Consider the following 25,847-nt stretch of genomic DNA (forward strand, 5'->3'; position numbering starts at 1 on the left):
CACACCTGCCTGGGAGGCCGCGATGGGAATACGATACATGATATAAACGAACGAACATACTATTACTCACACTATACCATTACTAAACTGTTAACTGTGAACTCGCTCAACTAGTTGTTGACTCTCTGTTGCATGCCTTGCAGGACCTTAGGTACTTATGGAGGTTGCACAAGGAGGAGCAGGTCGTTGTGGGATTCGGATCGTAGACTTTATGTTAAACAATTGAACTTATAACTTTACTTTGGATTTTCATTATTACGCTTCCGCAATTGATACTATGTTTGGTTTGGAACATCAATCGTATTGATTTGGGTTTTACAAACTATCTTATTTATATTATGCTATGTTCAATATGATTGATGGCTTGATCCTGGTCAGTCACGCTCCCAAGCGGTGGTACTCCGCGTGTGGATTTTTGGGGGTGTGACACGTAATATGTCTAAACTGAATTGATTTAGATAACGCTACGATATGTAATATTATACAAACATTTATATATAGGAAGTACCAGCGGCGTATCCACCATGATTGTATCATATTACATACGCCACGTTACTCAAACCATTTACCCAAACCAACCACCATGTAATGTGTTCATGTATAAACCAATTGTCAAGTGTTATTGTGTAAACCATATCGAAATGTCTATGTTCAATGTAAACCACCAAGTACGTATATCAATGTCAAAATGTTTATGTTTAATGTAGATCATGTAATGTGTACCCAAAATATATCTTGTATGGTAAGTGAGATGTATCAACTAAACCATATGTAAAATGCACAAAACAAGGTATTGATGTAAAACATGGTTTAAATCAACGTTATGTTTTGTGGAACAATGCATGCTATACTGATACAAACGTTTATGCGGTATTGTGAAAATGCATACATCCAAGCCTTGAGACTGTGGCGATAAACCCTTAAACAAATTAAAGGTTTATCTAAGTTATATATATCGAATTCGGTCATTCCTTCCAATCCAAACAAACCCAGGATTTCAGGAATGGGAGTTGTCAATTCCTATGGTACCACTACCTACTAACGAATGGCGTGATCAATGTTAATGAATGTATTGTTCCATGTTAAACAAACCAAATGTCATACCAAAATGTAGGCATGTGATGAATAATTGCACTAAGTACGCACACAATGGGCATACATAGCATAAAAGTCATGTGAATCAATGTACTAGCATGCTCAGTTAACATACATAGCAGAAATGTAAGGTAAAACAATGTACTAAGTACGCACACAATGGGCATACATAGCATGAAGTGTAATGTAAAACAATGTACTAAGTACGCACACAATGGGCATACATAGCATGAAATGTAATGTAAAACAATGTACTAAGTACGCACACAATGGGCATACATAGCATGAAATGTAATGAAATCATGTACTATAATGTACTAACGAACATAGCATGTATACGATGTGAAAACATGGAAAGCATGAAAGTAACAAGTAGGCACATGTGTTTCACCCCAAAACAGTTTGGAAAACAGTAAAAGAGGGGTTCAATGTACTCACCTGAGATTGCTTTGTAGTTCTTGTATAATAACCAAATAATGCTAGAGATCACAGAATATCAAACGGCACCTAATAGGTAGCTATGTTAATATACCGAACCTAAATCGGAAGGATCAGATAGTATGCGGGTTCGTAAACCAAACGAGTATGGAGACTCGTGTAATATCGTTTAACAAAACCTACATACTAAAATGAAACCTAACCTAAGTGCTTACGATCCATTACGACCCGTTTAGGTAGCTAATGCTACCTTAACGCGTCGTTCGCGTAGAACGCGTTTGGAACGCCTAACATCGTGACCACAAGGTATAACCTCGGAAGGTTACAGCTATGGTCACCTAATGTGTTTGGTCGGATCCTAATGATCGACCAAATGGGTCGGGTTCGAAAGTATAAGCGATGGTTTAGATCGCTTACCTTACGACCCTATATATGCACTAAACTAAAAGTGACGAGCTAAGCATGTTAGGACATGCTTAACTAAGTTTAGAAAACAGGTTTGGCATCAAAACAAACGGCTTTGATGCTCACGAGTAGTTTGGTTACAAAATACGCAAGAATGCGCATTTTGGCCGAAACTACGACTCGTCACTGGGCCTAGATAACGTGGTAATCAGTAGGTATAGTCGCCATGGACTATAACCATCGTGATCACGCTCACGTTATGAAGTTCCATGAACTTCGTGTTGACCATAGGCTGGTCACACAGAAAGTCAAACAAAACTTTGACTTTCGGACTCGAAAAGCAAATAAAAGAACGAAAGAACACTTACGAAGGGTCCTCGAAAGCTAATCTCGATCCAGGAGCTCAGGTATGAAGCAAAGGCCTCAACTTAGAGCTTTAGATCAGATTTTGTGAGATTTTAACCAAAAGGGGGGGGGGTATTTATAGGAAAAGTAAAGCCGTTAGGATTGTATCTTGAATATCGTGCCACGATCCAAGCCGTACACTTGTCAAGATGTTGTGGTGGCTTAATGTGACCTTAACCCCAAAGATGGTGAAAGGGCATTGCCCTTTGGAGTGTTTGAAAGGCCATTTTTTGCAAGAAAACAAAGTTTCTGCAACTGAAGGGGCCATGCGGCCCGCGTCAGCAGACAAGCAAAACCCAGGCGGGCCGCCTGGCTACGTCTGATCTGCACAACTTGCAGAATTTACAGTTTAGGTCCCTGTTGCATGTTTAAGCCATTTCCGACACTTCTAAGGCCCGTAAAGCCAACTTTAAGGCCCTAAAATGATGCCTAAACATTGTGGACATGAAACATGCTCAGAAATATGTCGGATGTTGGTTCGTTTGGCCGTACGATCGCGATGTTCGGTTAATTACGACGGAATGCGCATAAGCGCGAAAAATGATCCAAATGACGCGACGAATGGATTTTTCTCATGCCAATCACTAAGGCATAATATAAGGATGCTTACATAAATTTTTGGATGTCCGGATGTATTCAGAACGTAAGTTATGCGCGAAAGTGCAAACTTGTGCACTTTTTGACACTTTTAGTCCCTGAATGATCCAAAAGTTTGTTTTAGCATACCAAACCCCTCAAAGCCTATTTCTAAGCTATGTAAAGGATATTTATGGTATGTTTAACTTATGGACATGTTCCGGAATGTTCTTTACAGTTCAAATTGGCATACTTTTGCAGTTTGTCAAGTTTAGTCCCTGTAAGCGAATTAACTTGTTTTTGCCATACCAAAGCCTTTAAAACTTATTTCTAAGTTATGTAAAGGTTATTTAGGGTATGTTGAGTATATGTTGATGTTCCGGAGTATTTGTCGCATTAAACTGAGTACGTTTATGCATCAGTTTGCGTATAATTCTCCAGAAAGCGATGTAGAGTTTGAAATTGAACAAAAGTCAAAACATGAAAAATGTAAAACACAACAAAACAAACATTGGGATCAAATAACATTGTTTTATTGATAATTGAACTGTTCATAATGATTTCGAGCACAAATGTTACACATTCAAAAAGGCATTCCATTCCCTCAAAATCATTCCTTCCACCCCCAATGTTTTTTTTTTTTCCATTTCATCCCTTCTTGCACCATTCATCAACAACACCACAACCCACCACCTTCGCCACAACCCATCACCACCACCACCACCACCACCACCCACCATCAACGCCATCGCCGCCACCCGCCACCACCTCACCCCGACAGCCACCGTCGTTGCCGCCACCCACTCGCCACCGTTATCACCCACAGCTGCGACCAACCGCCAACGCCCGCCGCCGCCCACCACCATCGTCGACGCCATCACCACCACCACCACCAACTGCCGCCACCACCAACCGCCACCCACCACCAACGACCACCTTGCCGCCACCACCACTCGTCATCACCGCCGCACCGCTACTCGCCGCCACCACAACCACCCATCGCCGCCGCCGACACCCACCACCGCCACCTATAACCACCCACAATCACTACCACCGACCACCACCACCACTCACCGCTGATTTATTACTCTGTTTTTCTTGCCTACCGAACAATACACAATAATAATTCATTCCATTCACACATGGTAACCAAACAAGACATGGAATGGTAATGATTCATTGCATTCCCTCATCCATTCTATTACCTCGTCCATTCCATTACCCCATACCAAACAAACCCTAAGACCATCACTTATATTAAGATGTTAACATATTAAAAAGTTCATATTTTCGGCACATGTTCTATTTGAACAAGAAAAATAACAAGTTAATTCAAATAAAGTAAAAAGTAGTTAATACTTTGATTACATATCATTACATTACATAGATATAAAACTTTGATTTTTCTATTTTTAGTCATTTTTATATAATTTTTTTGTAATTTGTAATTGTTTTATGAGTAAATTACAAGTTTTGTCCTTTATCTTTACATCAAATTTCAGGCGGTGTCCTTTAGCCAAAAAGTTGTCAGGCGGTGTCCTTTATGTTTCTAAATCTTGCAAGTTTTGTCCTTTAAGCCAAACCAGGTTAGAATTCTTAGTTAAAATACCCCATGTGCAAGGCACATGAGGGTAAAATGGTCATTCTCTCTTAAATCATTTAATTCCCCATTTAATTCCTCATTTATATCACACACCAACCACCAACACAAAATCTTCTCTCTGCAGAGCATCAAATTAGGGTTTCTTCAACCTCAAAGCATCGTTGATCATGGTTTTTTGTCATTGTGGAAGAGATGCAATAATACAGACGTCATGGACAAACAAGAATCCTAGTCGTCGTTTTTATGCTTGTCCAGTCCAGGTAATATCATCCCTCTTCAAATTAGGGTTTTCTTCATCTTTCAATCGATGATGGGTTTTTGCATTCTAGGGCTCAAACTGTGGTTTTATTGGATGGTATGATCAATAAAGGTGTCAAAGGTGTGTCGATATCATACCTAGACTGCTTAGGGGTAAGAACAAGTTGGAAGTCGATGTGCAGAAGCTGGGCCATTCAAACGTGTTACTTGAAGGCAAATTGAGAGAATCTGAAGCCAATTCAAGAAAATTGAAAATGTATTTGGTTATTAGCTGGGTTTGTTTTGCTATATATGTGATGTTGTCTTAGTGTATTTGCAACTGATGTACTTTTGTTGAAAGTGGTAATGAAATGTCCTAGTTTTGCAACTGATCTAATTTTGTTGAAAGTGGTATAAATTGTTAATGAAATGTGCAACTTCAAAATGTCCGTAAATGCAAACGACCAAAACTTCCAATTGTCCGTAAATGCAAACGACCAAACTTATAGACACTACATAATATGCAGCCCAAACATTAAAACGACCAAACTTAAAGACACTACACATAATAAGCAGCCGAAACATTAAAACTTCATAGATAACATACCATAAGATGTTTGGTCAAAAGACTACGAGTAGTGTTCAAAATACATAAGCAGCCAACATCACAAACAAGTAGTGTTCAAAATACATAATAGACTACGAAATAGCCAACATCACAAACAAGCAGCCAAATGGTCAATTTCCACCCTTCCCAGGTTTCATAACTTTTGCACGTTTACCCGATTTCCCAGCAGTTGCACTAGTACCCGCTTCAGCTTGACCTTTGCATATCCTTGAATTATGTCCGGTGTTCTTACACTTTGTGCATGCAGCCTTAGTTTGCTTTTTGGACAACCTACCAGATTGGGTCAACTCTTCAAGCTCAATTGCAGATCTTTTCCTCAACTTTTTTGGTCTTCCGACTTGTGTATGGTGCTTTGGAGGTACAATAGTTGTCGGAAGTTGAATCTTTGCCCATAAAGTACGACCATTAATTGGGTTAACCTTGAATGAATACACCAATTTCCACCTATCCATGGTGTAAACTGGATGAACCCAACTCTCTAGAGCACCCACCCTTCCACCAGTAGCAGCCTTCTCCCATAATGCAGCCACAGCATGTCTGCATGGCATACCTGCATTTCCCACGACTTAATTATTATTCAAATGCAGCTAATGAATTGTCATCAACACTTAAAAAGTATGCTTATACCTGTTACTTCCCAGCCTCTGCAACTACAAGTCCTTGCAGCCAAGTTCACCACGCGAGCACTATTCGGTTTGCCACTGACCTGGTAGTGATCCCCTCCATTCCACTGAACATGGTAGTGAGTTGCATCCTGCTTGATCTTATCAAACATTTCAGTTGCTTTTGGTGTCAGCAGCCCTTCACTATTCTCTATCACGTTCAAGACAGTCACAATCCTTCGCATAAGATACTCCCTTATGTACTCTAGTGAAGAAATGATGGGCTTGTCCCTGCCTTCCACAATCTTACCATTGTAGACTTCACACATGTTGTTAAGAAGTATGTCAGAAACAGCCCTTCCTGTGATCAAATTGCAACCAATCAGTAAATGAAATAAAAACACAAATAATCACTGAATTATATACCTGAAAAGTGTGCCCTTGTCCAATGCAATGGTGGAATCTTAGACAACCACAGGTGGGCTTTCTTGTTGAAAGCCTTCAATTCATCCATAGCAAGTGTAAACTCTGGAATTGTAGTTGCAGCAGCACACTTCCACAACATCTCCTTGTATAGATCACCTTTAAAGCTCACTTTCATATTCTCATGTATGTGCCTGAGACAGTATCTGTGCTCAGCACAAGGAAAGAGCCTTGTGATTGCAGGAAGTATTCCCTATTTAACACACAAACAGGCATTAATATATTAACATACACAATGAACAGATCTGAGCAAAGGAAAGTGTACCTTTTGCCTATCACTTATGAAAGTAAAATTGGAATTGCTCCCTATATCAAGATCTGCACCCAACAACTCTAAAAACCACATCCAGGAGTCCTTATTTTCAGATTCAACAATTGCATAAGCAACAGGGTAGATACCATTGTTGCTGTCAACACCCACAGCAGTTAAGATCTGACCTGGGAATGGTCCTTTCATAAATGCCCCGTCAAGTCCCAAGAAATCCCTACCTAATGCTTTAAAGCCCTGTTTCAAAGCAGCCAAACAGACATATATTCTTCTAAACTGTCTTGTGTTATTCCCTGGATCTGGACCTGCTTCTACTTCAATTTTTACAGTAGTACCTGGATTTTGTTGGATCAATTCATTAGCATACTCTCTCAGCAGTGCATACTGCTCAACATAATCCCCTTCTACATGCTTCTTGGCTAGTTTCTTAGCCCTGTATGCCTTCATTCTGGAAATCCCAATAGCAAACTGCCTTTGAAATTGCTCCTGAACAGCCTTAACTGGTATATCTGGGTTCTCATCAATTTGTTCTAACATTTGTTGTGACAGAAATTTTGAAGTACAAGCATAGTGCTTCCGGGTTTGAAGGCATGTGTGTTGAGTGATTAGGGTTTTGACCAACCAACTCTCAGCCCCTTTTTCTTTTGATATTAATATAACCCATGGACATTGAAACTGTGGAGGGTTTGTCCTTTTTCCCCTACCACCAACATTTATGGCAACCTTTTGCTCTGAAGTCCCTGACTCTTTATTTTTTTCAACAGCAGCCCCTTTCTATTTCGTTTTGTTACCTTTCCCACCCTTGTCTTTATTTTTTTCAACAGCAGCCACTTTTTCTTTACCTTTTCCTTTTGGTTGACTTTGAATATGCACCCCATTATCATCTACTTAAAAGTCCGGCTTAGGCCCTTGACATACAGCCCTTACCCTACTATGATCATCCTTGATGATTTTTATAATTCTTCTAGTCTCCACTGCATGTTTTCTTATTAGGTTTTTGGCTTCTTGTTTGTTTCCAAAGACCTGACCAACATAAAAATTTGCCATGTTTTCATTAGACCTTCTTATCTGGTGTAACAAGTGTTTCCTAGTACTTGTCTGATTCTCATCAGATTCAGACCCACTGTTAAACCTCTCATTATCTAAAACATCTCCATCCATGTCTTCTTCAACATGCATTTGGTTTTCATTGACCCTGTCCTCTACATCTGCATCAACATTCATCCTATAGTCACTCATGTCTACCTCATGGTCAGTTATATTGTTCTCTGCATCAAATATATAATCACTGTCACTAGTATCCTCATTATCACTTTCATTATGAATCCTATCCTCACACTCACTATCATTATCAATCCTATCCTCACTAATGTCATCACATATAGTCACTTCAGTCTCAACCCAAGCTTGATTTGTAGCCAAATTGTTACCTTGTACAGCCCCACTAGATTGTCCCACATCCTTATCACCTACATTCCCTAACACACCATCCTTATCACCCAACACAGCCCCACTTGATTGTCCCACATCCTTATCACCTACATCCCCTAACACACCATCCTTATTACCCAACACAGCCCCACTTGATTGCACAAACCCACTGTATTGCCTAACATTTGCATTTAGGTTAAAAGGAACAACAGCATGTGGTCCAGGTTCATCAATCTCTTCAATGGTGATAGCAGCTTTGGTAGGTTTAATAGGTGAGGAAAACAGTTCCTTCATGTTTTTTTAAACCATGTGTGGTATATACATTGATCACCTTGTGATGTTCAACATACTTAGCCAAGTTCAGGCAGTCTTGATCATTGCTTAGGTGTTCAAGACCATCATCTAGGTTTTTTTCAGGATTTAAAAACTGGTAATACATTGGGTTTGTGCTATTATACCCCAACTGATCCAACATCCGATCAACTTCAAGAACAGAGAACTTATCTATGTCTATTAAGTCCACAAAATCAATCCTCCCTCCTACATATGTTCTTCCAGGACATGTTGTTAGCCTACCACCATGATGAAAACATATGCTGAAGTAATTAGGAAACCCAGCTGCAAAATTTCAACCACCATTGCCGTTAATCAACTGTTGATCATCATCAACATCCAAAAATTTCAAAAAAAAAAAAAAAAAACAAAACTAGGGTTACAAAATCAAAACTTTTAACTTACCGTAAAGTTCAACGACCTGATCATTGTCAAGACTGTTACGAACATACCATCCATCATCGTCTTGAGACATTGCTTCTGCTGATCGCCTTTGATTTGTGCTAAAAACCCTAACTGTGAAAGAAGAGGGACAACCAGTGCGTTTATGAGATGATTTGAGGGGTTGGTATGGGATATAAAGAAGGGAATTGAAAGGGGTGAGAGAGAATGACCATTTTACCCTCATGTGCCTTGCACATGGGGTATTTTAACTGAGAATTCTAACCTGGTTTGGCTTAAAGGACAAAACTTGCAAGATTTAGAAGCATAAAGGACACCGTCTGATAACTTTTTGACTAAAGGACAACGCCTGAAATTTGATGTAAAGATAAAGGACAAAACTTGTAATTTACTTATGTTTTATTTTGCAAAGGGTTTTAAAAAGAAGATTCTCCGGTTAGGGCTTTGCCTCATAGCCGGGATATATAAAGCGGCCCACACTATACGCAAAAGCACCCGTTTCATCTTGAATTTGTGAAGGCGAAAACTAGGGCAAACATGATCATTCCGGTCCGATGCTTCACCTGCGGCAAGGTACTGACTCACGCACAGGGTTTCTTAATTACCTTGAATTTGTTCCTGAATAATTTGTGTTTTTTTAGGTTATTGGAAACAAATGGGACACGTATCTTGATCTTCTCCAGTCTGATTACACCGAAGGGTGAGTTCTTTTCTTGCTTTCTTTATGCGTTTCATTTCGCTGTTTTGCTCAAAGATGAAGTTTTAACATGGACATGTTTTTTTTTTTTTTTTTTTTTTTTTTATGTAAATAAAAAGTATTAAACTGATATGGAGCAATTGCTCGAGTGTGGGTGAAATAACTGCTAACTATCTTGAATATGTGTCCTATATGTTGTCAAAAGCGCCCGAGGGCAGCGAGGGCGACTGGTGAGGCGCGCTTTTAGGTGCTGAGGCGCAAAATCAGGCTAAAAGTCGTCTGAAACCCTTGAAATATCTTAAACTAGCCCTCAACAAGCCTAAAACATCTCTAAAACCCATAAATATGTATTTTATACTATGCGTTTAAAAAAGCTTTTGTTTTTAAGGGCCTAACGCGCCTAGGCTCTGGGCTCGGTCTAGGCGATTTGACAACGTAGTATGTGTCTATTTTGTGACTGGTGTTTCCTTTACTCTGTGGGAGTTGGAAGTGGCACAGATTTATTGTCTATTTGTTGATTGAGGTTTGCTAGCTCAGGGGGTTATGGAAGTAAAAGTTTCAAACAAAAACGCAGTGGTTAATTCTCACCCCCACCTCACTTTTGATATGGAAGCATTAGGGGCTACAATTCTTGACACGACCCACCAACCCGACCTGAACCAAACACGAAACAAACAGGTTTGGGTCGATTAACATGACCTATTTAAAAAAAGGGTCGGGTTCGGGTTGACCCATTAACCGTTTAACTATTTAGAAAAAAAAATCTTTTATATTTTTGTTTTTCTTTTTTCTGTTTCCATTTTACATGGTTAGTTATAATAATGTAAGTTTTGACACACTATATTATTTATTTGTCACGCTCATACTCATCATTAAACATGATATTTTGAATATGTGTCCTATGTTGTCAAAAGCGCCTGAGGGCAGCAAATGGGCCTCGACTGGTGAGACACACTTTTGGGTGCTGAGGCGCAAAATCAGGCTAAAAGTCGTCTGAAACCCTTAAAACATCCTAAACTAGCCCTCAACATCTCTAAAACTCATAAAAATGTCTTTTATGCTATGCGTCTATTAGACAACATAGTATGTGTCTATTTTTGACTGGTGTTTCCTTTACTATGTGGGCGTTGGAAGATGCACAGATTTATTGCCCATTTGTTGATTGAGGTATGCTAGTTCAGGGTGTTATGAAAGTAATAGTTTCAAACAAAAATGCAGTGGTTAATTCCCACCCCCACCTCACTTTTGACATGGAAGCATAACAGTTTCTTGTGGTGGCGCATTAAGGGATGGAGTTGGTGAGGCACGGAAGTGGGGTTTTGCTGTGCGGTTGTGCATGAATCACATTAGGGCTTATAGGGTTCTTAATCATATACGGTCTTGTAGGGTTTGGGGTCGTGATGGCCTGATGGGTGATTTGTTGACCTAGTGTGAATAAACATTTATTCAAATGAGGCATAGACTAGCCAGAAGCTTTAACTAGAGTCTTTTTGGTTTTTTTTTTCTAGTAATATTTTCTTACATAGAACGTGTGCAATCTAATATACACTTACATGAATGACATGTTTTTGAGGCTCTGTAGTCTGTATGCTACTAATGTTTTAAAGCTTAATGAGTCAATAATAAAAATATGTAAATATCTCAAGTGAGGGGTATGCTAGCAGAAGCTTTAACTAGAGCTTTTGGTTTCTTTTTTATCCAAAGTTTTAATTTTTTTATATAGAAAGTGTGCAATATATTGATATATGTTGCATAACTGACATGTTTATGAGCTTGGTTTTAAAATGCGCGCATAATGCGCGCATAATGCGTGATGCGCCCGATGCGCTAATGAGAGCGCATCGCAACAGCTGATGCGATGCGTTTACGTGATGCGAGAATATTGCGTGCATTTCGCATAATGCGCTCATCGCATAATGCGCTCTGATGCGCGCAACATTGTTTTTTATGCTTTTTTCCAGATTTTATGAACTGTGTTCGGTTTTTTCCATAATTAACATCTTAGTATGCTTGATTTGAACCAAAAAACACAACTCTTACCTTCTAATTACGTCAGTTGTTTTACTTTAAGTATGTTTTTATAAGTTTTTATGTATAAATAATTTTTAACTATTTTTTTTATAAAGAACGCATCACATACGTGATGCGCTCGCATCACGCATCACGCATCGCGCATCAGATTTTTGGACTAAACGCATCAGAGCGCATCACGCAATTTAAAACCAAGTTTATGAGGCTCTATTATTTGGATATCTTTGTTATCAAACTTTATCGCATATATGCAGATAGGTTGTTATACTCACATGGTCTTTGCTTTTTGGTAAATTGTTTTGGCGATGTTTTGATGCCCTATTTCACTTGAACTATGATTCATCTTCAATCTTCATTTAATATTTGCTACATGATTTGTGCAGAGATGCTCTTGATGCTTTGGGGCTTGTCCGTTATTGTTGCAGAAGAATGCTGATGACGCATGTTGATCTCATTGAAAAGCTTCTCAACTATAACAGTAATCTCTCTTTCTAGCTTAGCATCTTGAACATAGATAAAATATCAAATTCATTGACTTTATACTTTTGGCTGTTTTACACCACGCGTGCCTGTTAGTTGAATAGTTTGGCATGTTGATTTTGTTTTCGAAACAAAAGGCGCGCGTGTGTGTGTGTGTTGGGGTTAGCTAGCAACATGGGTCTTAGGTTTTGTCATGTTAGGATTTAATTAATTATTTCATTCAGCCAAGTAAATTGCAACATCTTACTGCATGGTGCCCTTGGTTTAAAGAAGTACACCTTAAGCACGGTTAAGCGCAAAGCGACACTAGGCGCAAAGAGCTGCACCTTGTGTGACATAAGACGCGCTCTGTACAGAAAGCGAGCTTTTTTGGAAAAAGAATCTCACTGAGGCGCGCGCTCTTTGTACAGAAAGTGTTTTTGCGTGCTCTTTTGAATCGGGTTCAAAAAGTCGTTAATAGTAATTCTTCGTCGCCAAAGGTTTCAAACTTTGTATTTAGTAGAATTGGTTTTTCTATTCAAAAGGGGGTGGCGGCGCAACTTGTTGCCCGACTACCTGCCATTGCTTTGTAATTGCCCTTTTTCGTGTGGAATGATATGATTAGTTGTTAATTACATAATACATGTTGCTAAAATGGTTGTATATTTAGGTGATTTATACATTAAATCATATATAGACCTTATTTATAACTATATTTTAAACCAAGATGGGGGTCTCACTGGAAGCAGTCTCTCTATACCTACGGGGTAGAGGTAAGGCTGTCTACATCTACCCTCCTCAGACCCTACCTTAGCTTTGCTATTGGTGGGATTTACTGAGTATGATGATGATGATTTTAAACCAAGATGGTGCCTCTACTAATTTTTTTACTTTTAAAAGCATCGAAATATGGGGGAATTTGTGGGACCGAGATCATCCTTCCTAAGTCATGTTGCAACATCAAGAATACTGGACGAGTAATTGTAACTTGTTAACTTATTAAATTTGGAGATTTTGAAACATTCTTGGGACATCCAAAAACGGAAAATGTTGCTATGTCCATGGTACAACCTGCGTAAGTCTAAATAACCATTTTGGGCACTATTAAGACATGTTATCTAGTTTTGCGTTTGTTAATCACATCTTATATTTTACTACGGTAAATCTGTTCTTTTATCATCTTTTTTTAATACCCAAACTGGCTCCCTATTTCAGCATTGGAGAAGTCTGACACCAGCTGAAGCGTCATTGGAGAACTGTTAGCAATGGAGAATGATTGCTTAGAACAAGTGTACTGGCATTTTGTTTCAACATTGTGTTTCATTTCTAAAAGTCGGTGTAAAATTATTGGAAACAAGCAAACATCTTAACTTTATAGTATGTAGTAGGTATCTTGAACATTTGTTTCTATGTTGATGCATTAGCATTCTTCTTTATGTGCATACACGAAAGACATACCTACACATGTATCTGTTTTTCAAAGATTGGGTGGTATGAAAAAATGGTTGTGCTGTTACCACCCAATTATTTGCATAAGCTTTCAAGGGTCCCTTGGTCATGTGACATGTTTTTGTTTTGATAATTGATACCATAACATTGCAATAATATGCATACATACAAGCTACCTGTTGATATGATATATGTGTTTATGTGTGCACATGTTTGTAATCAAATAAAATATTCTCCATGTTTTTGTTTTTTACTTGATCCTTGATGTGCCCTTTTTGTTTTCTCTAACCGTGGTGTCAAGCGTCAACTCCGAATTTATTTTGATTGAATGCCGTTTGGCAGTGGTTGCGGGGGCGATGGTTGTGGAGGGGGCGACGGTGTAGAAAGAGGGGGGGGGGGGGGGGGGCATATAATGCTGGTACTCATTTGCACCAAACTTGTGTTGTAATTTGAGTTATTAAGAAAAGTTTGGTAGATTCAGTTTGACCCGTGTACTTTAGTGGACTCGGGTGAACATGTAATATTTTTTTCTCCCAAGTGAAAACATAAATGTTTTTTTTTTATTATCTAAATCAATTCATTTCTTGTATCCACCACTTATAGCCTAGTGATAGGGAGGTTTGCGTTTTCCAGTGAAGATCCAAGTTCAATCCTCACTTGTGTCACTTTGGTGATTAGACAATGATGGATAGAGCCTAGTCTCCTTGTATAGATCCCAGGTTCTATCCTGAGTCCATCCGGGTTTTCGTCCCACCGTGTGTTACGCTAGGAAGTGTTAAGCTCTTGTAGTGGCACAACGGCTGTCAAGTGGCAGTTGGCGGCATGGTTTCTCGGGGGAACGCCAAGCCAAACTCTGAAGCTAGCATGAGCACGATTAAGACAATGTTGTCTTGCCAAAGTGTGACAACGGAGCTCTTCAATTTAAGGAGTGCGATAACCTAATACAAGAAAAGTCGTCAGTCTAAAAAAAATCAATTAATTTCCTAATGAATGAGTCATAATTATCGGTTGTTGCTAGTAGCTGCTAATTAGGCTCTTTGGTTTTACTTTTTTGTGTGACAAAGCTTAAAAGTAGGATATTACATGTCTTTCCCCATATCTTGTATACGTTAAAACGTTCTCTGTAGACATTCTTAGGGATGTTCATGAGCCGAGCTAGGCCAAGCTCGGACTCAACTCGATTATAAACCGAGCTGGCTCGGTTTAAATTTGAAACCGAACTGAAAATCCAAATTCGAGCTCGACTCGGCCTGGTTTGGCTCGATTTTAAAAAGAAAAATCAATCCATAGCTCTCATGAAAATCCAAATTCGAGCTCGACTCGGCCTGGTTTGGCTTGATTTTAAAAAGAAAAATCAATCCATAGCTCTCAAAATGCAGTTGTCTAAAATATTATTTAATGGTTTAATAGAACATCACCAAAATAAGTTCAACCTAATACATTTAGGGCCATTCAAATCGCTCATCGCTGATTCGGAAATTGCTCGGAATATGCTCGTTTGATTTGACGCTCGGTTGTAAACGAGCCGCTCTGCTCGGTTCGGTTTGTAAACGAGCCAAGCATGAGCAAAGGTCCGCTCGGCTCGGTTCGGCTCGAATTATTATTTTTAGTTAGTATATATATACATATACACAATACATATATAAACATGTATATACACAAATATAAATTATACATATACACACACACACCTATATATATACACACATTACACATGGGTGGGGTTCTAGAGTGAACACTAATATATTTGTGAACTGAGTGAACAAATCTTGACTATTGATTTACATCATCAAAAAATCATCAAAATCATAAAATACACTATTGTATCTTCATTATCAAATCCTAACGATCAATTTACACTTGTGTGTTGATAATCAAGGGTTAGGATTAGTTCACTAGTGTTTACAATCAAGGGGTTGTTCACAAATGAACCTAACCCCATTACACATACATATATACTTAAATATAAATTAAATTTATATTTGGGTAAATTACTTTTTGAGTCCCTGTGTTTTATGAGTTTTAATCACTTGAGTTCAAAAGCAAAAAGTTTAAGCCACATTATAAAGAGTTTTGCTTGAGGACAAGCAAAAATTCAAGTGTGGGGGTATTTGATGTGTGTAAAATGCAACATATAAATTACATCAAAGGAGGTATAAAAATAACCCTTTTTTAGTACTAATGTTGGAAAAAGTGTGCTTTTGTCTTCCTTTTGTACTTTCAGGATTAAATGAGCGTAAATGAACAAAAGGAGCAATATGCAGCAAAATCTAGCATAATTACAAGAAAAGGAATAAACGTGGCATGCCCGACCCCTCGACAACATCTTCCCAAGCAAAAACAAGTGAACAGAAGGCTGAACACGCCCCGTGCCCAGCGGACACGGGGGCGTGGTCAGGTGTCCGCAGAAAGGATAAACTATAGAAGATTCTATTTCCCGACACGGGGGCGTGCCCAGCTCAACACGGCCGTGGTCAACGCTAAGATTCGCAGAATCCAAGCAAATTTTGATAATACAGATACGCTTCTGCACACGGGGCCGTGCCCAGCGGACACGGGGCGTATGGAGCTAATGCAGACAAACTGCATTTAATGAAGAAAGAGAAAGTGGATGGATACGGGGCCGTGTCCGGGCTTCTGTGCAGGCTATAAATAGAGGTGTTTGGTTCACTTCAAAAGCATCCCTTGGCAAACCACCTCTCTCACACTTCACCCACACTCCACCACCATCACAACCCACATCCACCACCATCATCCATCATCCATCATAGAGTGTGTGTAGTAGTCTCGGGATCCAAGATTGATAGTAAGAGTTCTTGACAATCAAATGCCATGTTTGCCTACTCTTACATCACTTGGTGAAGACAAGCATTTAGTGTAATACTTTTGTTTTTTTAATCTTTTCGCACTTTTTATTTGGTTTTGTATTAATGACTTTAATAACTAGTTTCTTATGTTGAAGGTGAAACTTCCTTATCATTTGACCATGGTGTCTTGGCGTTATTTTACTGTCTATATAAATTAAAAGATTTACACCATTCATATCTCTACGGTCTATATAGAGATATGTTGGCTACTGTAGGTCCCTTATCTGAGGATGACGAACCTAAACCTTGTTATACTAACCCACTAGCGAGTGCGGAATCCAAGCTAGCAAGCAAACCGGGATGAAACAAGTATAAACACAAACACACAAAGTTCACCGATTAACACCACTGTATTAATATGTATGAAGGTTTCGGTTACAAGCAAAATGTTTACAAATCTAACTTGCAAACTCTCAAGTGTGTGTGTGTGTGTTTCGGACAGAATGCTCTCAACTCTCTCTATCTCTTGGTGTGCATCCTATTTGTCTAACACACTGCATGGGTATTTATACCCATACACAGCAGGTCTGGTCGAAGGATCATTCAGAATGACCGAAAGATCATCTGTCGATCATAAAGCCCTCGAAAGATCCATATCTACCTCGAAGGATGGTATATCCTTCGAGGTTCAACAATATCCTTCGTTGGACATCTTTCGAACTCATCGAAGGATAGACATAATCCTTCGATGGCCCATCTTTCGACTCAAACACTTTATAAACATATTTCTAACTGTTGACCCAAGTCAAACCAGGAGGACGGTTGACTTGGTCAACTTACAGACTAACAAAGACATCGTTTTACATCATGACCGAAAACAGACAAAGTACAGACATAAGTGCACCAACAAACTCCCCCTTGGCTGTAGCTTTGTCTCGATTTTGGTCATCTTTGATCTTCGCCTCTTCAAGACTCTGATGTCCTTTTAAGTCTTCAATGTCGGAGGATCTTCAAAGTCTTCACGTCTTGAAAGCAGTGAGTGTATCAACAAACTACCCGTATCATGTAGGAAGTGTGTTGACAAACTCCCCCTTAACATAAGCTCCCCCTTGAGTTATGCTCGTGAATGACTTGATCTTTATGAAGTGAGATCCTTGTGGTGTTGATGATGGCCAGCGACAACTCGATCATCTTCATCTTTTGAGCGCCTTCACGTCGTGTCTTCATTCCGAAGCTTTGTCATCGACCATGTTCTCCTAGCCTTTAGAATCTGCACATGCAAGAAATCTAAACGCGTAATGAGAACAACTGCTTGGAATGTAGTCATCATAAACAAATGACACACGTATGACCATGTCACAATCAAACACCGTCCGACAGTTTGAAAGTTTAATAAATTTGTCAATTTCAGATTTTAACTTTCAAAACTTTGCAAATTTCCACCGTTTATGAAGATTTAGTCAGTTCGGTTTTCGTTCAGGTTTCAGGTAGCAAAGACTCGAGTTTCAACATCGTACGATCGAAAATAAAGCAGAAATAAAATCTTTTTGGTATTTTTGAACTTTTATAATGTAAAGACTGAAAGCAGTAAATAAATATATACAGACATTCTTTTTGCGAGTTTCGAGGGTAAGAGAATCATATCAGTGTACGGTCATGCCAAAATGCTCTTGTTGTTCAGTTAGTTAGCATTAAGATAAGCATCCTATAACAATTATCGGTAATGTTGTCCACTTAAGCTCAACTTATCAGATGTAATCATGGCGAGGGGATACGTTAAGGTATGATTTATACTTACCGACCGGTGTTCATCCACATCACGACACATTCCCGTATCAAGGTATGCACGAGAATTCATCTTACCGGTGAGTATACCGATTATCATCTGTTTGACCGTATATGATGTGAGATTCTCACTTATTTTGATTTGAAAACAAGTCCTATGTGATATAATCACTTATTGATGAGGAACTTGATTTTCATATGCATGAGGGCACAGGTGCAAGTCCGTGAACAGGTCAGTACTTCCGTACAGCAGAGAGACGAACTTGACACCCGGATAAATGTGATATTTTATCACTTATTTGTTTTGGACATGTGATTGTTTATCACTTATTGAGGTCGAATGCAATATGTAATATGTACACGTATGTATAGTATCATGGAAGATCTAGACTTGCGTCCCCGTTATTTTTCGGTAAAAGATACAACCATGATACCCAGATGATAAGCAGCATAAAGACCGAATATCTCAGAACTTCGGCAATCTCTCAAACGAAATTTCGGTACTAAGACCATATGCCAATGAATGGTTCCCACCTGGTCTTCAGTCGATTTAAGATTTATATCACCCTGCACACTTTAAAATGATTGTGAGCCTACCGATACATCTTATATAGAGCTGCTTATCGTTTTTCATTTAAGGTTTAAAGAGGTTTGGATAGACCACTGATGTACTATCATTTTCTCTTTTGCTCGCCAGGAAACTCATTTTTGCTTTTCTATTGTTTTTGTGTTTTTGAAATTTTTCGATGTTTTTGGATTTTCAGATTTTTGGATTTACTCCCCCTAAAATCAATAAACTAAGAGAAATTTAAAACACAAGGTATTTACAAAAATGATTTTCCGATGTTGGTTTTGACTCGTGTTTTACCTCAATGCCGTTTACCAAAATTAATTTTAATCAGAGAGGATTTATCGAATTTTGGAAAAATGAGTTGGCACGTCGGTAAGCGGTGCGGACCATGACAACATTGACAAGTTTCATAGAGAAACAATCACGTGTGAGGCGATATTCTAGATCAATGTGTCAGGTCAAGGAGTGCTGTATGAGATGATAATTCATAAAGCAGCTTAAATATCGACAAGCATAGGAGAGATTAGAAATTCAAAACCGTATCCTGCAACTGTTTCATGCATTGCAAGGAATCTGAGTGCTCTCCCAAACTTGATATCCACCCGGTGTGGACTTCAAGGTCGAATCTGCAGCTACTGAGAAATCTCTTGACAGCAACAAGATCATAAACCTCCGGGTCCGGCTGGTCTTCCATATTGCACCAGCGAAGGTCTTTGACTTTCTCTTTCAGAAATGGTGTGCGGATGTTCAATCCATGCCAAGGCTTCAGCACACATTTTCTGGTATTCTTTCCTGAAGACCCGATCAAAAACCATAACAACCAACTTTTTGGCATGTTCTTCATTTGGTCGAATTCTGCAACTTCATACAACCACATTCTTTCACCAACATATCCTTCTTCTTTCTTTCTCTTTCCTCTCTCTCCATCAATGGCAACAACATTCTCCTAGATATATCAATATTTCGGATCCTTATGTCGCCAAACTTGTGCATGGACGCTCCACTATCAACAATCCTAAGACTATCAATAGTTCCTCCTGGAACATCCTGCACACTCATTCAGAGATTAGTTGGAGAGGGGGACCCAAGCCTTTGTGGACTTGGGTCGTCCTTGATCATCAAGGAAAGTGATCTCAATCACTTGATGATTAGGAAAAAGAATTTGTGGTGCTCCCCCTGATTGAATTACCTGTTTTTGTTTCCAAGTTGTTTTTCCTTTACCAGTATTTGTGTTAATTGTTTTTGCATTTACTGGTTTTGCAGTTGTGGATTTAGCTTGTACAGGTTTTTCTTCTTTGACCTCTGATTTTAAGGCCTTCTCAATTACCTTTTGGTTCTTTTGTTTTAACTTCTTTTCCCTTTCTTTCAAGACACGTGAGTCTTGTTTCAGGGAAACCGGTTGTTTTTGGTAATTGATTTCTTGGGGGGCACTTGTTTTTCCTTTCAACTTTTGCAAGTATGGGCAGTATCTTACAATATGCCCAATTGTGCCACATTCAAAACACATTCTCCGCTCTACAAACCTCGGAGAAACATGTTGATGACCAGACGGAGAACCAGACACTGAACTTTGTGATCTAGATGTGCTTGGACATAAGTCACATCCATTGGTGTGTTGGGTATAATTGTTTTGATCATTTCGTTTTAAAATTCTAACTTGTTTTACAAAATCAATGTTAGATTTATTTTGAAATGTTTCAAGTTTGTCCGTACCCTTTGATCCAACAAAGTTCACTTTCTGTTCTCTTTTCTTAGCTGGAGCTCTTTTGTTTTGCACCCTTTGAACCTGAGGTTGCCCAACCTTAGATTGTTGAATTTTAGGTTGTGCAGCCTTAGGTTGAGTAGCTTTGGACTGTTTAACTTTAGGTTGTTCAACCTTTGGTTGTTCAGTCTTAAGCTGCTGAATTTTTGGTGTTTGAGCATTCTTGTTCTGAGCCTTCTTTCCCTGTACTTGGCCCTTACCATTTCCAGAATTGACTTGTTGTTTTCGCTCAACTGGTAGTTTTTGGTTTCCGTATTGTTTTCTAACTTGTTCACACGGAATTTGATCACATTGGGTTACGGTTACTTTGCTACCTTTGTTTCCCAAAAACTTATCAGTACGTCCTTCAAAAATTTGTTCAATTAAATCTTGATTTACATTTTTAATTGAAAAATCTTTGTCAGAGTAGATCTTGCTATCTCCTTTGAGCGTATACAACAAGTTATTCCCTTCAGGGCTAACTACAAGGGATTCCATTGCCTTTGACTTTTCAGTCTTACTCGGTTTCACTGGTGGATCACACAGAATGTGATTCTCGATAGGAATATCTGTTGTAACCGAGTCAGACTGTTGCTTCACAATTTCTTCAGATTCATCGTCCGAAGAATCAGCATCCTCAATAATGGGAGGACTCTGTTCCTTAACACACGATGTATCTGACACATTCTCAGATTCTGATTGCCCCGAGGATGATGTACCAGTTGTGAACCCGAGGCCTGCTGCAAAGTCATCTGGACCGAGTGGCACAGTAGGTTCAAAACGGGGCATATCCTCGTCATTAGGCAATTTGGAATAATTGTGATTCATGGGGGAGGACATGATTTGTAACCAATACATTTGGTATCCCCCTTTTTCCTTTGAACATCAATGATGTGATCCAATACAAAGCGGGAATTGGAATAGCTTTCCAATTTCTGCTTGATTGTCTCACATTCACATCGAGCTGTTGCTAACTCTACCATTTGTTTTTCAATTGTGTCAATAAGATTATTATTAGCATGTTGTTTCCGCAAAACAGCCTTTTGTAATTCAGAAACATCATATTTTAATGACGCAATTGTTTCTTTAAATTCCTTTTCATTTCTGGTTAAAAATAAGTTAGCTTCGGTTGCTTTAGAAAGGTCCACAATCAATTCTTGATTGTGTTTCTGTGTGATTTCAAACAAACTCTCCTTTTCTGCATATTCTAAACACTTTGCACATTCAACAGAAGCAGAAGTGGAGTCAGAGTTAGTATCACATACCTGAGAAGTTAGACCTTCTGCGTGGGCCATAAAGGCTGTATGGAAAGAAAAAGATCCATCTTCAGAGAAAAACTTAGCAAGTTTCTCAGAAGTTCCAGCAGATTTCTGGCAGAGATTAGATCTCCTCTTGCATAATGCTTCAGCTTCAGCCAAAAGCTCCTCAACTTCCAATTCCAAAGCATCACTTGACAAATCACCAGCATCACCAGCATTACGTGATTCTCCATTCATGCTCCCACTATAACCCGAGCTATCTTCATCTTCCGAAGATTCACCAGCAGACACGGGTTCAACTACCTTCTCAACCACTTTAGCATAACATGCTGTTCCACCATTTCCTCCTTCTCCGAGCTGAAGACTCCAGTTGCATATCTCATCAGCTTGGACCACTAACCCTCTGTGGGAATTAGTGTTTGTGGATCCAGATGTATTTCCTCCCACGGGAACCATTTGTCTGTCAGAATTGTTGTTCTGTTGTTGTTGAGGCTGTCTTTGATTCCTGAAAGGATTCTGATTGCCTTGCTTAGATGGATTCTGACATTCCCGCTTGAAATGACCCTTTTCACCACAGTTGAAGCAGGTGACAGCATTCTTATCAAAACCATACTTGATGTTGTTGTTGCTTTCCAAGATGATTCTCCCCGTCCTTTCCATGAACTCTTTTGCTCTTCGAATAGCACTAGCAAGAGCCCATTTGATATCCATCATCTCAAACTCTTCTTTATCAACTTGTTGATAATCTTCATTGGTTAGATTGATATTTCCAATCTGACCTGCAACCAACCCACAGTAAGCACTAACCAAGGTGTTCAACATCTCCATATGCTCCTTGGCTACTTCCACAGTGACTTTTGAAAAGTTGGAAGTGTCTAATCTGACAGTGTTCGGCTTGGAGGTGGCTTGAAAGCTTGAAGAGCTTCCATAAAACCCTTGCTGTTGCGGTTGTTGCTGCTGTTGTTGAGAAGAAGAGTCTTGTCTTGAATACATCTGCGTGTATGCTGAAGGATCAAACTGATTAGTTGTGGAAGATCCGGTGTTTGAGATGAAGGCTGTTTGAAGCTTCGCATGTTGAGAGGCTGGTCTCTCTCAACTGATACCTCCTGCAATTCCAAAGTACATCTCTGGATTTTGAGGAGTTTGTGTTCTTTTTGCCTTAAGCTTTTCTTCCACATCTTTGTTCTCCAGTTTCTGAATTAGCTCATAAACGGTGATTGTGTCCAGAACACCATTTTCCTTGAGAATTTCCAGATAACCGCTCCATTTTGCTGGTAAGCTGTCAGCAAATCTCTTCACCATTTCTTGTGGAGTGGCAGAGACTTTAAAGGAGAACATTTCGCTCAACAAGTGATGAAACCTTGTAGATAACTCTGCCAAAGTCTCATTCTCCAAACACGTAAATCCTTCAAACTCTTTCTTCAGTAATTCTTGCTTGATCTTTCTTGATTGAGCATTTCCTTCACATCGTAGCGTGAGCATATCCCACAAGCTTTTAGTGGTTGTGCAATAAACAAACTGGTGGTAAATATCTCTGTGAAGAGCTTGTGTAAGAATCATGAATGCTTTCTTTTCTAACTCATATTTCTTCTTGTCATCATTAGACATCGTGCTGTAAGTTTCCGGATTAGATCCTGCAACTTCCAACTCGTTTTCAAATGGAGTAAAGAAACACATCCATAGATCTTGACCTTGCCCCTGAACATAGGTTCTCAGCCTTTCTTTCCACCATCCCCAATCATTGATGTGATTTAGCTTTGGCGGTTTTGTGCTAGTACCAGTTTCAATGTCGTTCTGCATCATTGCTTGAATGCTGTTGCTTTGATTTGTGACCAAAGCCCATTGATTTGCAGTTATCATTGCAGCTTGAGGTGGGGCAATAGCTCGCATCCATGCAGCTTTGTCGAAATCTGATGTAGATTGCGTAGCTGACGATTGTGGAGTCAACGTTGTTGTAGTCCACGCAGATGGATCCCATTGACTGTTTGTTCCCATTTTATAATTAATATATTAGGTGAAAATTAATTTTAAAAAAATTGATTTTCACAAACTATGTTAAAAATTGAAGGATAACAAACTGTCGAAGGATCTAGGATCGAAGGACCTGAAAATCACAAACTGTTAAGTCTAAACAGATAAGACTCGAAAGATGCTCGAAAGATGACACTTGTTCGAAGGATCAACAGTGTTCGAAGGATCACTGTTGAGTTTCGAACAATCACTTCGAAAGATTCTCCTACACGAAGGATCCTTATCTTTCGAAGGGAAACAGTAACTCGAAGGATGTATCTTTCGAAAAGATTCCTTGACTCGAAAGACAACTCACTGACTTCGAAAGATGTTCGAAGGATGGTTATCTGTCGAATCTCCTTGATCGAAGGATGATCTTTCGAGTTCGAAAGGTATCTTTCGACTACGTCTGACACACTGACACAGACGTTGACAAGTTGATGACAGGTTGATGTGGTTGGTGAGCCAACTTTCGGCAGAAGGGATGTTTCTGCACCAACTTTTCACCAACTTTGAAAAAGTTGCCCAAAAAGGAAGCTTCTTATCCACAACCAGTACCGGAATTCAACCGGAATTTTGGCCGGAAAAATAGCAACCCTTTCAAAACAAGATTTTTAAGTTACCCAAACCTTCCCGTAACACACCCGGTTAGTTTAGAACACGTTTTTATGGTTAGAAATGCAAGAAACACACTAAAAACGGGTGCTAAACCAAGAAGGTTTTTGTCCAAACACAACCAAAGTCTCGCACAAACCCGGTTTTAACAAGGAAAAGAGCCACGACTCTGATACCACTTGTAGGTCCCTTATCTGAGGATGACGAACCTAAACCTTGTTATACTAACCCACTAGCGAGTGCGGAATCCAAGCTAGCAAGCAAACCAGGATGAAACAAGTATAAACACAAACACACAAAGTTCACCGATTAACACCAATGTATTAATACGTATGAAGGTTTCGGTTACAAGCACAATGTTTACAAATCTAACTTGCAAACTCTCAAGTGTGTGTGTGTGTGTTTCGGACAGAATGCTCTCAACTCTCTCTATCTCTTGGTGTGCATCCTATTTGTCTAACACACTGCATGGGTATTTATACCCATACACAGCAGGTCTGGTCGAAGGATCATTCAGAATGACCGAAAGATCATCTGTCGATCATAAAGCCCTCGAAAGATCCATATCTACCTCGAAGGATGGTATATCCTTCGAGGTTCAACAATATCCTTCGTTGGACATCTTTCGAACTCATCGAAGGATAGACATAATCCTTCGATGGCCCATCTTTCGACTCAGACACTTTACAAACATATTTCTAACTGTTGATCCAAGTCAAACCAGGAGGACGGTTGACTTGGTCAACTTACAGACTAACAAAGACATCGTTTTACATCATGACCGAAAACAGACAAAGTACAGACATAAGTGCACCAACAGCTACCTGGTCGGGGGTTAAGGGAATGGTTTGGTAAGATTCTTGCCTTGTTCAGTGTATAGGTCCTGCAAGGACCTGGGTCAAATGGCGGGGGTGCAAATGGCTTGATCCTCTCATAGGTAAACTACTATTAATACATTAACCCGGCTACTTAGGATTGTATCCCTACTGAATCAAACCACTTAGCCGAGGGTAACGTCACCTTCAAAAGAGGGTCCTACCACATTACGCATTAATAATTTAATTAATTATCTTTCAATATTCTGACCCTTTAGGATTGTATCCTTGCTGACTCAAACTACTGGGTTGAGGGTAACGTCACCTTCAAAAGAGGGGCCTACTACTATAACTAAGATAATCTCTTAAAAAGTGTAAAAGTGCGGAAAACATCAAAGGTTACACTAAAGGCGAGTCGGATCCAAGTGATTCATCTGGTCTATCTGTTTTATTTTTATTTTATTTTTCAGCATTTTTAGTTTTTATTTTCATGTTTAAAACTTTTTCTAAACTTTTGATTTGATTAGACGTTGAGGATAAACCAGTACTAAAAGCTCTTGTGTCCTTGGACGACCTCGGTATCTTACCAACGCTATACTACACTCACGATGGGTGCACTTGCCCATATGTGTGTTTAGTGTTAGTAAAATATCGTGTTTCATAAATTTAAAACTTGACTAAAGTGTTAAAAAGGGCTTAAAA

At 39.2% G+C, this 25,847-nt stretch overlaps 2 protein-coding genes across 2 annotated transcripts; one reads left to right on the forward strand and one right to left on the reverse strand.

Annotated features, from left to right (window-relative positions):
- Positions 1 to 5,497: 5,497 nt before the first annotated feature.
- Positions 5,498 to 7,277, reverse strand: LOC110933455. Its single transcript, XM_022176675.2, has 4 exons — positions 6,738 to 7,277; positions 6,416 to 6,665; positions 6,015 to 6,350; positions 5,498 to 5,937 (listed from the first exon to the last, which is right to left on the reverse strand). Exons 1-4 carry the CDS (start codon positions 7,275 to 7,277, stop codon positions 5,498 to 5,500), a joined length of 1,566 nt encoding a protein of 521 aa, XP_022032367.1.
- A 2,048-nt stretch (positions 7,278 to 9,325) lies between these two features.
- Positions 9,326 to 13,617, forward strand: LOC110936520 (DNA-directed RNA polymerases I, II, and III subunit RPABC5). The gene is made up of 4 exons (XM_022178929.2): positions 9,326 to 9,479; positions 9,548 to 9,606; positions 12,018 to 12,112; positions 13,309 to 13,617. Exons 1-4 carry the CDS (start codon positions 9,444 to 9,446, stop codon positions 13,332 to 13,334), a joined length of 216 nt encoding a protein of 71 aa, XP_022034621.1. The 5' UTR covers positions 9,326 to 9,443; the 3' UTR covers positions 13,335 to 13,617.
- The last annotated feature ends 12,230 nt before the right edge of the window (positions 13,618 to 25,847 follow it).

This window comes from Helianthus annuus, chromosome 4, assembly GCF_002127325.2.
Source record: "Helianthus annuus cultivar XRQ/B chromosome 4, HanXRQr2.0-SUNRISE, whole genome shotgun sequence".
Classification (NCBI taxonomy): domain Eukaryota; kingdom Viridiplantae; phylum Streptophyta; class Magnoliopsida; order Asterales; family Asteraceae; genus Helianthus; species Helianthus annuus.